The sequence below is a fragment of the Chrysochloris asiatica genome, unplaced genomic scaffold (genome assembly GCF_000296735.1).
Source record: "Chrysochloris asiatica unplaced genomic scaffold, ChrAsi1.0 scaffold00047, whole genome shotgun sequence".
NCBI classification, from domain to species: domain Eukaryota; kingdom Metazoa; phylum Chordata; class Mammalia; order Afrosoricida; family Chrysochloridae; genus Chrysochloris; species Chrysochloris asiatica.
This window is the reverse complement of record NW_006408565.1, coordinates 8973762-8989641: the sequence shown is the minus strand read 5'-3', so window position 1 is coordinate 8989641 and position 15880 is coordinate 8973762. Positions and strand designations below refer to the sequence as shown.

The 15880-nt window shown below is 39.7% G+C and overlaps 1 protein-coding gene across 1 annotated transcript in view; it reads right to left on the bottom strand.

Annotated features, from left to right (window-relative positions):
• RPA2 (replication protein A2, 32kDa) overlaps positions 1-15645 on the bottom strand; it is a 33677-nt gene extending 18032 nt beyond the window's left edge. The window contains exons 1-6 of the mRNA XM_006862226.1: positions 15636-15645; positions 15325-15431; positions 11790-11891; positions 11559-11672; positions 9533-9607; positions 5713-5829 (exon numbers count right to left, since the gene is read on the bottom strand). Coding sequence (XP_006862288.1) covers positions 5713-5829; positions 9533-9607; positions 11559-11672; positions 11790-11891; positions 15325-15431; positions 15636-15645 — 525 coding nt within the window. The remainder of the gene's footprint in view (positions 1-5712; positions 5830-9532; positions 9608-11558; positions 11673-11789; positions 11892-15324; positions 15432-15635) is intronic.
• Between the last annotated feature and the right edge of the window lie 235 nt (positions 15646-15880).

Genomic DNA, 15880 nt, shown 5'->3' with positions numbered 1-15880 from the left:
ATTGTGAAAATGTCAATACTGCCCAAAGCAATTCACACATATTATACAATCCCAATCCAGATTTCAGTAACACTCTTCAAAGAGATGGAAAAAACAATTACAAACTTTATATGGAAAGGAAAGAGACACAGGATAAGCAAAGCACTACTTAAGAAGAAGAATAAGGTTGGAAACTTCTCACTTCCCTACTTCAAACTTTATACAACGTGGCTACAGCGGTCAAAACAGCTTGGTACTGATACAATGAAAGATACATAGAACAATGGAACAGAATTGAGAATCTAGAAATTAACCCATCCACATACAGCCGATGCACTTTTTGACAAAGTGCCTAAATATATTGCATGGTGAGGTAACAGTCTCTTCAACAGATGGTGCTGGCAGAACTGGAAAGCAAGATGCAAAAAACTGAAACAAGACCTTTACCTCACACCTTATACAAAAACCAACTCAGCATGGATTGAAGACCTAAATGTGAATCCCAGAATTAAGAAGGCCATCAATGAAAAAAATAGGGACAAATGTGAGGGCTCTAATTCAGGGAATACACAGGCTACCAAACATTTTGAAAACTACACAAGCAAAAGTAGAAAAAATAGATGATTGGGACATATTAAAATTAAAAACTTATGTATATCAAAAGACTTCACCAAAAGAGTAAAAAGGGAACCCACAGAATGGGAAAAACTCTTTTGCCACGACACATCAGACAAGGGATTCATTTCTAAAATATATAGGAAACTACAACACCTCTAACAAGAAAAAGACAAATAACCCAATTAAAAAATGGGCACAGGACATGAACAGACACGTAATCAAGGAGGGGATAAGGGCAGCCAACAAACATAGGAAGAAATGTTCATAATCACTACCCATTAGAGAGATGCAAATCAAAACAACAATAAGATGCCATCTCACACCAGCAGTAACAGCAAAGATCAAAAAAGTTGTTGTATTATGCCGTGGAGTTGGTTCCGACTCATAGCAACCCTGTAAGGCTATAAATCTTTATGGGAGCAGAAAGCCTCATCTTTCTCCTGCAGAACAGCTGGTAGTTTTGAACTGCTGACCCTGAGGTTCGCAGCCCGATTCGTAACCACTATGCTACCAGAGCTCCTAAAAATATCAAAAAGTAGAGGACAATAAATGCTGGCGAGGATGTGGAGAGACTGGGACCCTCCCTGCACTGCTGGTGAGATTGCAAAATGGCCCAACCTCTATGGAAAGCAATATGGCGCTTCCTCAGAAGGCTGGAAATAGAAATAATTTATGATCCAGCAATTCCTCTACTTGGTATTATCCACAAGAAATACAAGCCATAACATAAGTAGGTATATGCACACCAATGTTCATAGCAGCAGTATTTACAATAGCAAAAAGATGGAAACAGCCTAAGTGTCTATCAACTGAAGAATGGATAAACAAACTGTGGTACATACACACAATGGAATATTATGCTACCTTGAAGAACAACAAGAGCTTGCTGTAAGCTACCACATAACATGGATGAAACTTAAGGACATAATGTTGAATTAAATCAGTCAGTCACAAAAGGAGAAACACTGCACAGGACCACTATTGTAAAAGACTAAGAAAAAGAACCCATATTAAACTGGGGGTGGGTGGGCAGAATTTTTTGCTGGTTACGGGATGAAGGGGTAGGGTGAGGGGAGGGAGAGGAAGGTGGAGCACAGGGTAGGGAACCGACACAGGATAGTTTGGGTGCTAGGGAGGGGGGCAATACACAAGAAAGGGGAAGGGAATGGAAGATCAAGGCTGATGGGAAAACAATTAGATAGGTTTGCATGTGCGTAGTAGGAACTCTGGTAGCGTAGCGGTTACAAATTGGGCTGTGAACCTCAGGGTCAGCAGTTCGAAAATACCAGCTGTTCCACGGGAGAAAGATGAGGTTTTCTGCTACCGTAAAGATTTACAGCCTCAGAAACCCTGTACAGGGTCGCTATGAGTCAGAACTGACTCCACAGCACATAACAACAACAACAACAGTGGGACAGAGGTAAACAATGATGTATGCACAACCTTGGAACAACAGGGCTCTGGGATACAGGGATTGTGATATCATTGGAATGGCCAAAAGGGGGAAATAATGTTAAGGTGCTTGGCTGTCTTTTGAATCTTGATTTCCCTTGCATACCATTATAAAATAGACACGAGAAGGGGAGAGGAAGAAATAGCCAGAAATATCACCACAGAAAGCTTATAAGTCCATTTTCTGCCTAAAACTGATTGGAATACCTAAAATGGAGATACAACATGCTTAGTGAAGGAGGCTCTCTGCGGAGACTTTGCACTGCATAAGACCATAGGTGAAATCCTGAACCCCATCCAGAATCTTCTGAAGTGGGAAATTCCCACTTGAAAGGACAAGCAGACAAATCTGGAGTGGCTAGAAGAATAGAAGATAATTCTTGAAAGAAAGACCAACAGGAAAAATACAAAACAATATAGGCAGTCCGACAGATTACTATAAGAACAAGCAAGTTGCTCGCCCAGGAGACATCAAGGCAAGTGGTCAGGTTCCCTTAGGGCAAACCCCCTGCCAAGACTAACTCAGTGGGAATACACAAGCAGACATGTGCTCGGATTGGTGACCACGTGGGTCACCTTTAAGGGGAAGTGAGGGAAAAACAGCAATGAAGCTACAAGCTAAGCCCTACCACATTCAATAGACTCCTGTGAACCCAAGTGGAGACCCAGTTGGCCAGAAGTATGGCAAGACCTGGGGACTCATGGGCCTAGAGTCAGTGACATAACCACAGAGGACTAGAGTGGAGAGTGAAGCGTCCAGCTGATAAGAGAGGACATATACATAAGACCATCCACACTTGCAGATAATACCTACTTGACCTGGCTTCAACAGCTGGATGAACAGAGCTCAACTAGAAGAGAGAAGAGGAAAAGAAGAGTAATCTGATACAATTTGATGAACTTGACCTACACCTATGGATGCAGTAGCTCAAAAGAGGGAACAAATCTTTACAGCGAGGATCATTCCCATCCCCTAAATACACAGAGTAGACAGGGATGGGCAACTTGGACATTTTGGCTACCCAAAATACGGGGTGTGTGGCGCTACAATGGCAAGAAATGACTGGTTTGCAAGCTTTCAAGAGGGAGCCTAGATCCAGAGGGCGCGAAGGAAGGTAGAATCTCCACTGAGTAGTATCCAGTCTGTCTGGGCAGGACTGATGAAAAGAGACGGGGATAGGTCTTTTGTGGCACAATAGTGAATAACTGCTATCAGGACTGACTGTGAGGGTTGGAAATGTAAAGGTAGACATTGTGTAGCAAAAGGAGAGCAGTGATTAACTTTGCAGTTTAGGAGCGGCGGTCCCTGGGACCATCAAGAGAGAAGAGAGGAGAGCTGGACCCTACCCAGAGAAGCAGTGATGCCAGAGATGGAGACAGAGAAGATGACGTGGAGAGATGGAGTGGCTGGGGACTCTAGAGCCAGAGAGGGAGAGGGGCTGTGTGCTGACGACCAGGGGGTAGGTATACCCTGTGGTTGGTTGATGATGCATGGAAGGGATTGTAACCATGGCAATGAAACGATATACGATCGAATGAATGTAAAGTTAATGTTCTCCCATGTAACTATTACATAATTCACAAGAAAACATTAAAAAAAAAAAAAAAATCTGTACAATCCTTTCTGAGATAGGATAATATCCATACAGCTACAAGGAAGACAAGTTAATTCCTCTATTATTCAAATTTACACACCAACCACTTAAGCTAGTGACGATGAAATTGAAGAATTCTACCACTTGTTCAGTCAGAATTTTATCAAAGAAGCAACCAAGATGTGTTGAAAATAACTGCGGTTTCAGTAACAAAAGTTAGAAACAAAGAGGAAGGATCAGTCGTCAGAAAACATGGCCTTGGTGATAGAAACGAAGCTGGAGATCACATGACAGATTTTTGCAACTAATGACTCAGTTTTCCTAACAATTATGTCATTCAAGGTTTTAAAAATCACTACACAATGACTCCCCCAAAGTTCTATCTCTAGCCTTCATCTGAGTTCTAGTCTGATATATCTACGATCTACTCAGTTCTCAACTGGCATATCATACTTGGTAATCCACAGTAGAACTCTTGTTTTTACCGTCCAAACTCGCTCCTCTATCTAGCTGCTTGAGCCCCAAACTTAGGGAGTCATTCTTGAACCCTCCCTTTTCTTTAAAATTAATTAAATATTTCCACCTATAAATCCTGCCAGTTCTACTTTCAAAATATATTGGAAAGTTAACTATTTCTTATCCCAGCTACTGTTACTATCCATCTGAATTACTTCTGATGCCCTATGGTTTATTCTCCACAAAGCAGCCAGCGATCTTTTTTAAAAGTCAATCAGATCCCATCACTCACTGGTCATAACCTTCCAAAGACTTAGCATCAGTTAGAATGAAGTGCATCATTACCATGGCCTACAAAGCCTTACATGTTCTGGTGATGCTTCCTCACCCACATCTTCTACCACTTCGTTACTTACTTCACTGGCCTTCTTGCTGACCTCAGATTACCATGCTTGCTCCATTCCATAGCTTTTGTAAGTCCTTTCCCTCTGCTTGGAATGCTCTCTGCCTAAGTATCTGCATCGGTTTGTTACCTTATTTAATTCATGCTCTTGTTCAAATGCCAGCTCAGAGAGCCCTTTCCTGACTCCCTATCTAAAATTATACTATCATTCTCTTCTATTTGCCTTTATTGATTTCAGAGCAAATAAGAATGACTGATTGTGAGGAAGGCACAGGACTAGAACGTGTATCATTTGTAGTACATGGAATCCCTATGAGTCAGAACTGATTCAGTGGCACTCCCCCACCTGAGAGTCCTGGTGGCACAATGATTAAGTGCCTGACTGCTAACTACAAAGTTGGCAGTTTGATCCTATCAGCTGCTCTGATGTGATGGTTTGCTTTCATAGATTTACAGCCTTAAAAACCCTACAGGGTAGTTCTACTCTGTCCTATAGGGTCACTATGAGTTGGAATCTACTTGACAGCTACGAGTTTTATACCACATAAAGTATATATTTGTTTTCTTGTTGATTGTGTATCTCACCTTGAAAATGTAAGTTTGAGGGCAGGCTTTGTATGCTCACTGTATTGCAATGATTAATATATAGAAGCTCTAGCCTCTCCTATTGTGATCAATCCCTCACCCTGCCACCAGAACCACCAGAGACATCAACCAGGGCTTTGTGAGACTCTAGATGAACCTGCTGGACTGAATTCACACAACAGAAAATAATGTTACAAAATGGAGGAGTTTCAAAAGAAACATATTTACAGAAATAATGTTACAGTAGTACAATTTTTCATCATACCAAGAGGTAGGAAGGAAAAGCAGCAAAATGTTTACTTATTGTTTTTTTTTTTTTTAATTCAGCCTAAAATCCCGCAGGTAAGAGCTCATACTGCAAATTATTATGTGTCTGTATCTGAAGGCTGTGTTAGGCCCCAGCCATCTCAGCCAATGGGGTCATTTAAAGGAACTGCAATTCTCAGAGAAACATGAGTGCTTCATTTGGAGTAAAATAAAATAGCAAAGTACACAGAAAAATATTTTGAGGACTAACGCCTGTCTTTTGACTCCAATCTCCAAATGTCTAGAAAATCAAAGACAGAGCACAAAAGTAGGCTATGCTATTCTAGAGCAGACAGGACATATAGTGAAAGCACTCACCTGGTTGTTTAATTTGCTGAGCATCATGTGCGCATTGACTACTTCCAAAATATGTGCCGTGAACTCATTCATATCTTCCAGGGGCATGATTTTAAAGGCTACTAGACTTTTTTTGTTCTATTTAAAAAAAAAAAAAAAAAAAATGAAAAAAAGGAAAGTGTATTCAAGTCCATTTCAGGTCAAAACTCTTTTCTGATTAATAAACAACACAAACACAGTTAATAATGGGAGATTAAATAACCACCCCAAGTGATACTGAAGGAAGAAGTTCAAGGTGCACTGAAGGCACTGGCAAAGAACCAGGCACTGGGAAATGAAGGAAAACAAATTGAAATCTTTCAACAAACTGATACAGCACTGGAGGCACTCACTCATCTATGCCAAGAAATTTGGAAGACAGCTACCCGGCTAACTGACTAGAAGAGATCCATACCTGTTCCCATTCTAAAGACAGGTGACCCAACGAAATGCAGAAATCATCAAACAAGATCATTAATATTGCATACAAGTAAAATTTTGCTAAAGATAATACAAAAACAGCTACAATAGTACCTTGACAAGAGAACTGCCAGAGGTTCAAGCCGGAATCACAAGAGGACATGGAAAAAGGGATATCTCTGCTAATGTGAGATAGATCTTAGCTGAAAGCAGAAAATACCAGAAAGATGTTTACCTGTGCTTTATTGACTACACAAAGGATTTCGATTGTGTGGATCATGACAAGCTATGGACAACACTGTGGAGAATGAATATTCCAGAACACTTAATTGTGCTCATGAAGAACCTGTACACAGACCAAGAGGCATTGTTCCAACAGAACAAGGGAATACCAAGTGGTTTAAGCTTATGAAAGGTGTACGTCAGGGTTATATTCGTTCACCATAATTATTCAAATTGTAAACAGAACAAATAATCCGGAAAGCTGGATTATATGACAGAAAATGTGCATCAAGTATTTCTATTAACACAACCTGTGATATACAGATGACACAACCTTGCTTGCTGAAAGTGAAGAGGACTTAAAATACTGATGAAGATCAAAGACCACAGTCTTCGTTACGGGTTATACCGCAATGTAAAGAAAATAAAAATCTTAACCACTTGACCAATAAATAACATCCATATAAATGGAGAAAGACTGAAGTTGTCAAAGACTTCATTTTGCTCAGATTAGCCATCAACATTCATGGAAGCAGAAGTCAAGAAATCAAATAACACACAGCTTTAGGCAAATCTGTTGCTGCACAAGACTTCTTTAAAGTGTTCAAAAGGAAAGATGTCAATTTGAGGACTAAGGTGCGCCTGACCCAATCCATGGTATTTTTAATAACCTCATACGCATGTGAAAGTTGGAAAGTGAATAAGGAAAACTGTAGAAGAATTGATGCATTTGAGTTATGGTGTAGGAGAACATTAAAAGTACCATGGACTGCCAAAAGAACAAACCAATCTGTGCTGGAAGAAGTACAGCCAGAGTGCTCCTTGGAAGCCAGGATGGCCAGATTTTGTCTTTCATTCTTCAGACACATTGTCAGGAAGGACCAGTCCCTGGAGAAGGACCTCTTGCATTAAAGTGGAGGGTAGGAGAAAAAGAGGAACACCACTAATGAGATAGATTAACATAATGGCAGCAGCAATGGGCTCACGGGTAGCAATGATTCTGAAGTTGGCACAGGACCAGGCAGTTTTTCATTCTGTTGTACACAGATCACTATGAGTTGGTATCGACTCAATGGCAACTACCAAACCACCACCCAAAAAGACTAGCTTAGAGATGTTTTAATGACCTGCTCAAGGTAACTCTCTGAAGTTTAGTCCCCAACTTCAAATTTCTTGTCTTTCTATACCTAATGAACACTAAAGTTGGAAATTAAGGCAAAGACCTTGCTTTTCCTCAACCATTCTATTACTGTTAACCTAAAAGTTAATGTCTTCCAAGACAATAAAGAAAAAAAAATCAATATCCTCTCATTAAACATGGAAACTACTTAACTGAATTCCGTAACACTGGCATTGACTCATACTGACAACACAACAAAACACTGCCTGAACCTGCGCCATCCTCACAATTCTTTATATTTGAGCCCATTGCTGTTGTCACGGTATCAACTCATCTCCTTGGAAGTCTTCTTCATTTTCGCTGACCCTCCATTTTACCAAGTATGATGTTCTTTTCCAGGAACTGTTCCGTCCTGATAACATGTTCGAAATATGGCTTCTAAGGAGCATTCTGGCTGTACTTCTTCCAATACATTGTTTGCTCTTCTGGCAATCCATGGTACTTTCAATAACCTTCTCCAAAACCATAACTCAAACACATCAATCTTCTATGCTCTTCCTTATTCACTGTTCAACTTACACATGAGGCTATTGAAAATACCATGGCTTGGGTCAGGTGAACCTTAGTCCTCAAACTGCTATCTTTGCACCTGAACACTATAAAAAGGTCTTATGCAGCAGATCTGCCTAATGCAATATATCATTTGTTCCCCCCCCCCCCCATCATTTGATTTCTTGACTGCTGCTTCCATGAGTGATGATTGTGGATCCAAGCAAAATGAAAATTACTGACAACTTCAATCTTTTCCCACTTATTATGTTTTTTCATTGGTCTTGTTGTGAGGATTTTTGTTTTCTTTACATTGAGATGCAAACCATATTGAAGGCTGCAGTCTTTGATCTTTATCAGCAAGTATTTTAAATCTTCTTCCCTTCCAAGCATATCACAGGTTGTTAATGAGTCCTCATCCAACCCTGATGCCATGTTTTTCTTCATATAATCCAGCTCCTTGGATTATGTGCTCAGCATACAGATTGAATAAGTATGGTGAAAGGATACAACCCTGGCACAAACCTTTCCTGACTTTAAACCATATTGTTGTTGTTAAATGCCATCAAATCAGTTCTGACTCATAGTGACCCCATATAGGGTTTCCAAGGAACATCTGGTGAGCTTAAACCACTGATATTGCAGTTCAAACCGACCTTGCAGTCCAGTGCATAAACTCAAGGCACCACAACAGGAGCACAATTTGTTATTGCTGTTAAGTGCCGTCAAGTTGGTTCTGACCCATAGCGACCCTGTATAGGGTTTCCGAGGAGCAGCTGGTGAGCTTGAACCGCCAATCTTGCAGTTCCAATGGCTTTGCAGTCTGATGCATTAACCCACAACACCACACCAGCACAATAGTGCCCCTTTATCCTGTTCTAAAGACTGCTTCTTGGCCTATGTAAGGGTTCCTTGTGACCACTATTAGTGTTCTGGAAACCCATTCTTCACAATGTTGACCAAAGCTTGTCATGATCCACAATCAAAGCCTTTGCAGAGACAATAAAGCACAAGTAAACATCTTTCTGGTATTCTCTGCTTTTAGCCAAGATCCATCTGACACCTAGTTCCATGTTCTCTTGTGACTCTTTCTTGAATTTCAGATAGCTCCCTGTTGATGTACTGTTATAACCATTTTTTAATTATCTTCAATAAAATTGTACTTATTAATGATGTTGTTCAATGATTTCTGCATTCTACTAGGTCATCTCTCTTTGGAATGGTTAAAAGAAATAATGGATTTCTTTTAATTGGTTGGCCTTCCAAATTTTCAAGAACAGATTTGATGCATTAGACACTAATGACTGAACACCAGAAGAATTGTGGGATGACAGAGAATATCATACAGGAAGAAAGCAAAAGGTCATTAATAAAGGAAAGAGAGAAAAAACAAAAATGGAGACTACGTAAGCACATCTAAAAGACCTAAACTGAGAAAGTGCTTGCTGCAAGTGTATTTTAACTATTACTTTATTCTGCACCATAATTTACCTGAAAAGACCTCAGGTGGCCAGCCACTTTCACGTATGTTTCTGGAGGAACCACAGTGTTTTCACCACTTGCATCCTAACAAATTAAATACAAATATATGTCACAAAGTTTTAAGTTACATTGAAAAAAGGCTCTTTACAATTTCTAAATAATGCACAGAGAGAGAAAGTAGCAGAACTAGTGGATATGTTGAGAAACAACAGCTTCACATTTTGGTATTTTTGTTTAATAATGGTTTTTATAGAAATAAATAAAACAGAAGAACTAAAACCTCTTATATGGCCTAACTAGTTTGCTCTGCCTTTTTGGAATTACTGTTTTGTAAAACCAAGAATTAGAATTTTAAAAAGTACCTCTAAAATTAATTTTCCATTTCAAAGTTTATTTTAAGCACCTCACATATACAAAAAAAACACAAAAATAAAAATTCCTGTAATGCTTTCTGGTGGACATAATTATGGCACAATTCTACTTTTAGGAATTTAGGCAAATAATTAAAAAAACATGCATTAAGATTTAACTGTAATACTCATCACAGCATAGTTTAAAATAGAAAAAAAATTTAAATAACCTAAGTATTTAGTAAGTACATTTATATAATGTGATATTTCATAACCATTAAAATATTACAAAATCCTACTTATTGTTAAATAGAGCAGCTAGACACACAAAATGTAAGTTGATTTCAACACTGTACATCAAGTATGATCAGATGTGGGAGTAAACGCATACCAAACGGGTAACAGGGATAATAATTAGTAATGATTTTAATACTTCTATAGAACATGTAAGGAGCTCTGGCAGCATAGTGGTTACGAATTGTGTTGCTAATCTCTCAAGGTCAGCAGTTCGAAACTACCAGCTGTTCTGTGGGTGAAAGATGAGGCTTTCTGCTCCTGTAAAGATATGCAGCCTCAGAAACCCAGTGCAGTGTCACTATGAGTCAGAACCAACTCCACAGTGCTTAACAACAACAACAATAAATACAACATGTACATACTATTTATAATAAAGAAAGTACTTTTAAAAGCCTTTTCTTTTAGACATTAGTCTGTATTTGCCTGGAGCAACAGAGGGAAAGTCAGGACCAAGAGGAAGAAATACAGTATGTGGCTAAAAGCTTTCATGAACTGCCTCCTTTGCCATGAGACCTGAACTGGATGGTGCATGGCTATCTTTACTGAATGGTGAGATTGCTTTAGCTTTTATTATTCTTAATAATGCTATGATTAACATTCTTATAGTTGAACCATACACATTTTAAGTTATTTCATTAAAGTATATCCCTAAGAGCAAAATGGTTAGGGCAATATCTTTATGACTGACAATTCTGATCCGTGTTGATTTTTGAGACAGGTTATACCATAAGAGTAGAATGGTACCCACTTCCCTAGACAATTAATAAGTCATTCAAAAATTTAGTATCTATTAAGTGCTAAGCTGCTCTCACCAGACTTAAGTCTGTTATTCATTTTTCCTGTGCCAATTTAAAGATTTAAAAACTGGTATCTTGATGTTTATTAAACCTGCTTTTGTTAACTAATAACAGCTTCAGATTCTTGTTGATGTTATTTGTACTTTGTCTTTTATGAATTATCTGTGCATCTTCTTTGCCCATTTTTCTAAGGCGCAGTTGTTTTATTGCTTTTGTTTTATTAATGAAAAAATTGCAATGTTACGCATATTTCCCCCCTTTACCTAAACAATATTAACTCAGGTTAATAGCACTGTTTTTGATGCTGGAAAAAAGTGGTGAACAAGACAAAAATCCTTGTTCTTGTGTAGCTTACATTCCAGTATCTCTTGTCACCTGCCTTCTTACTTTGCTTTTGGAGTTCTGGGATGTTCCAAAGGCTTTAATCTTCTATGCATTCAAATCTATTTGCCTTTAATTTAAGGATCCATCTATAATGTCCTGCTTATACATTATTTTTATAATAAGAAAACTATTTCAAATGTTAGACTAAAAAAATCAGTATCTCCTAAGTCCCAAAGTAACCCATCTGATTCAAAAATAACTGCTTACATCTGTATCAACCCACTGGCGAACATCCATGGGTGCAGCTGTCATGTCATCTATTTTGTAAACAATGTTGGTTGGTGCCTTTTCTGCATGTCTGATTATGCCCACAATAGTAACCTAGGTCAGAAGAAAACAAGTTTAGTTTTCCAGGAAATCACATATATATATATTTTAAACAGTCTTATTACATTCTTCATACGATGAAGTAACTCTTAGGAAAAACCTTTTACATACCTGTGAAATCTCAACACTGCCAATTTTGAACACTTCGTCAACCAGAGTGGCAGAAAGCAGCTGGGATATGGTACAGGGTACAATGTGCTGAGCTCGGGCTCTCTGGGGAAAAAAAAAGGATGTATAAATTCAATTGAGAAAATAACAATTACCATTCATTTAACATCAGCTATAGTGTAGCACTGCAGGTTAACACATTGGACTGTAAAGTCAGTGAGTCAAGCTCACCATTGGCTCATTGGAAACCCTATACAAGGTTGCTATGGGTCAGAATTGACTCAATGACTTAATAACAATAATGGTATGGCACTGTAGGCTAAGCACTGGACTGCCTGCTGATAGTTCAAACCCACTAGCCACTTACTGAAACCCTATACAGATTCACTGTGAGTTGGAACTGACTCAACAGTATACAACAACAAATATTTCCAGGTGAAATTAGAAACGCCAGGATTTATCTCTCACAATCTACTGTATTTTCCGTTTTCATCTTCCTAAGAAAAGTAAAATTAAAGAGTAAAAGTAAAAAAAAAGTATAATTAAAGAGGCTGTACACCAGATTTTGGATTTGCATAATATCAGGTGTATTGCACTAAACAAATCTGCTGCAAAAGACCTCCTTAAAGTGTTAAACAGCAAGGATATCACTTTGAGGGCTAAGGTGCATCTGACCACAGTCATGGCATTTTCAATCCCCTTGACTACTAACCGCCAAGTCAGTAGCTGAAATCCACCAGTTGCTATGTGGTAGGAAAATGAGGCTGTGAGCTCCCATAACGACTTAGCCTTGGAAACCCTATCTATAGTAGCCACAAGTCAGAATCGACTAGATGGCAGTGGGTTTGGTTGGTTTATGCATGTGGAAGCTAGACAAAGAATGAGAAAGCTGGAAAGAGAGCCGATGCCTTTGAAGTAAGATGCTCATATCAAGAATATTGAGTATATACCATGGACCACCAGAAGACAAACAACTCTGTCTTGGAAGACATATAGCCAGAACGCTCCCTAGAGGTGAGGATGGTAAGACTTCGTTTGACATACTTTGAAGATGTTATCAGGAAGCTCCAGTCCCTGGAGAAGGACTTCATGGTTGGTAAAGTAGAAGACCAGAGAGAAAGAGGAAGCCCCTCAATGAGATGGACTGACAGTGTTTGCAACAATGATTTTAGGTATTTACTACCTTTTCAAAGAAGCTTTGGTAGCACAGTGGGTTATGAGTTGGGCTGCTAACCGTAACGTCAGCAGCTTGAATCTACCAGCTGCTCTGCAGGAGAAAGACGAGGCTTTCTAGTCCCATAAAGATTTATGGCCTTGGAAACCCTATACAAGGTCTCTATGGGTTGGAACCGACTCAATAGCACACAACCACCACCACCATCACCACCAGCTTTGAAAGCTTGGGCAGTTCTTTCTTCTCTTGGAACCTCTGCTATACAATTGAGTAAATTATTTAACAGGAGTATAAAACATGTTGTTGTTGTTAAGAGCCATCAAGTTGGTTCTGATTCATAGCGACCCTGTATAGGGTTTCAGAGGAGCAGCTGGTGGGTTTGAATGGCCAACCTCACAGCTAGCAGTCCAGTGCTTATCCTAGAGAACCACAACAGGACCCCGTATAAAATAATATATATTGAAAAATAAAGAGCAATATCTAAGTATATGAGAACTACCAGTGTATATACAGAACATACAACCTGTTCCTACTGAATCATACAACCATATTTGAAATGATACCTAAAGAGAAGCCAAACTAGCCCTGCATTTATAGGATGGAATCAACAGCAATCTTGCTAAATGTAACCATTTTATAGATTGTTGCTGTTAAGTACTGTCGAGTCATTTCCGACCCACAGTTACTCTGTCTGTGTAGGGTTTCCAAGGAGTGGCTGGTGAGCTTGAACCATGGACCTTGTGGTTCAAACAACTTTGCAGTCCAGCGCAATAGCCCACAGCGCCACACCAGGACTCTATTTTATAGATTACTTTCCTATATATTACCTTTATTTATAAATTCTTGGAACCACCCTTTGATATAAGACGCTCTGGTAGCATAGTGGTTATGAGTCGTGCTGCTAACCTCAAGGTCAGCAGTTTGGAACTACCAGCTGTTCGGCGGCAGAAAAGGTGAGGCTTTCTGCTCTTGTAAAGATTTACAGCCTTGGAAACCCTAAACAGGGTCGCTAAGAGTCAGAACTGACTCCACGGCACATAACCACCACCACCACCCTCTGATATCAGAAATACTAGTACCATACACAATACAGATAAGAAAAATCAAAGGACATAGGTTCAAATTGCTTCACTAAGGTCCTGTATTGTTGTAATGTGTCATCAAAATTGATTTTGACTAATAGACACCCTGTATAAGGAGCTGTCTATTAGTGGTTACGAATCGGGCTGCGAACCTTAAGGTCAGCGGTTTGAAACTACCAGCCGCTCCGCGGGAGAAAGATGAGGCTTTCTACTCCCGTAAAGATTTACAACCTCGGAAACCCTATACAGGGTCGCTATGGGTCGGAACCGACTCGACGGCACTTAACAACTTAACAACAACAATAGGGTTTCTGAGAATGTAAATCTCTGATGGAGCAGAAAGCCTCATATTTTTCCCATGGAGCAGCTGTTGAATTCAAACCACCAATTCTTCGATTAACAGTTCAACACATAAACCACTACGTTGCTAAGTCCCTTGAGTTTGTTCCAACTCATAGCGACCCTATACAGCATTTCCAAGCAGGCAGCTGTTGAATTTGAACCTCTGACCTTGTTGTTCAAACAGACCTTGCAGCCCAGTGCTTTATCCCACAGCGCCACATCAGTATGCTACCCAGTAAAATGGCAAAGCTGATTCCACCTATGTCTTATGGCTCCAAAGCCCATGTTCTTTTAAATAACTGGGATCATTTATTGAAAGCAGCTATGGCACCGGATTGAGTACTTTTAAAAATACACAGGGTTTCAAAAAATTCATGGAAAAATGGCACTGAGAGATACTGGAATTTTTCCATTAAAGTTGTGAAGCCTTTTTGTATATATATTTTACACATAACATCATATTAAGTTTTAACGACCTTGTGAAGTATGTAGTGTCATTTAATAAGCAAAAAACTGACCCCTCAGGGTTAGAAATTTGTCCACTGATACACTGCATGTAAAACGTCAGAGCAAAACTAATATCTACTCGACTTCAAAGACCATGATCCCCACCCTTGCCCCGTTACATCCCCATCCTATATTTAACTTAAAAACTACTTTGAATACAATTTAGAGCGCAAAAGCCAAGTTCAGAGTTTTCCCACAAGGCAGATTCATTAGTGATTTGGTTAATTTTCAAACTAAAGCCAAAAGAAACAGTTTAAAGTCGGGTAAGATTTCCGTTTAAAAACTTAACAGCACTTAAAGTACAGAAAACAAGGGCAAACAATTTATAATCATCGAATCAGTTCATGTATAATACCTGCATAAATTTTCTCTCTTAGACGAGTTAGGAACTTTAAAACAAGATAAAATAAAACAAAATGCCCTTTCAACCTACTGATTTCTTTTCCGCCTGAGTTGGTGTGGGCGATCCAAAGCCACCAGGGGACTGTGTGTAGCCACCCGCGCCACCGTAGGAGGAGCTGTTATAGCTTTCAAATCCACCTGTTGTAAACAGCATGTTTCAGTGTCTGGGCCGCTTTCACCCAAGTCCTTCCAGACCTCACCTCCCCCAAAGACTCTCGCCGTCTCCCTAACCTTCCTCAACACCGTTCTGGGTCTCTCTATAGCCCCAAACACCTCCGCCTTCCACCCCTGCCCCCTACGCCTCTCCGACCCCAAGCGATTCTCATCCTCCTCCATATTTACTATTCCACATCATCGTCGCGACTCCCTCAGGAGAAAAGCCCAGTAGCTACGAGCTAGCAGGTCCACAGGGGACCTCAGGACCCTGCAGCTGCCGCAGAGCTACAGCTACTTTTCGCTGGCGCCACAAACTCCTTCCCGCGAGAGACAGAGCCAATCAGCTTCCAGGACGTTTCTCCTTCAGCCAATCAATCGCGAATCTCTACGCTTCTTCCTGTCCTCTCTAATCGTGCTCCTGAAAACGCGCG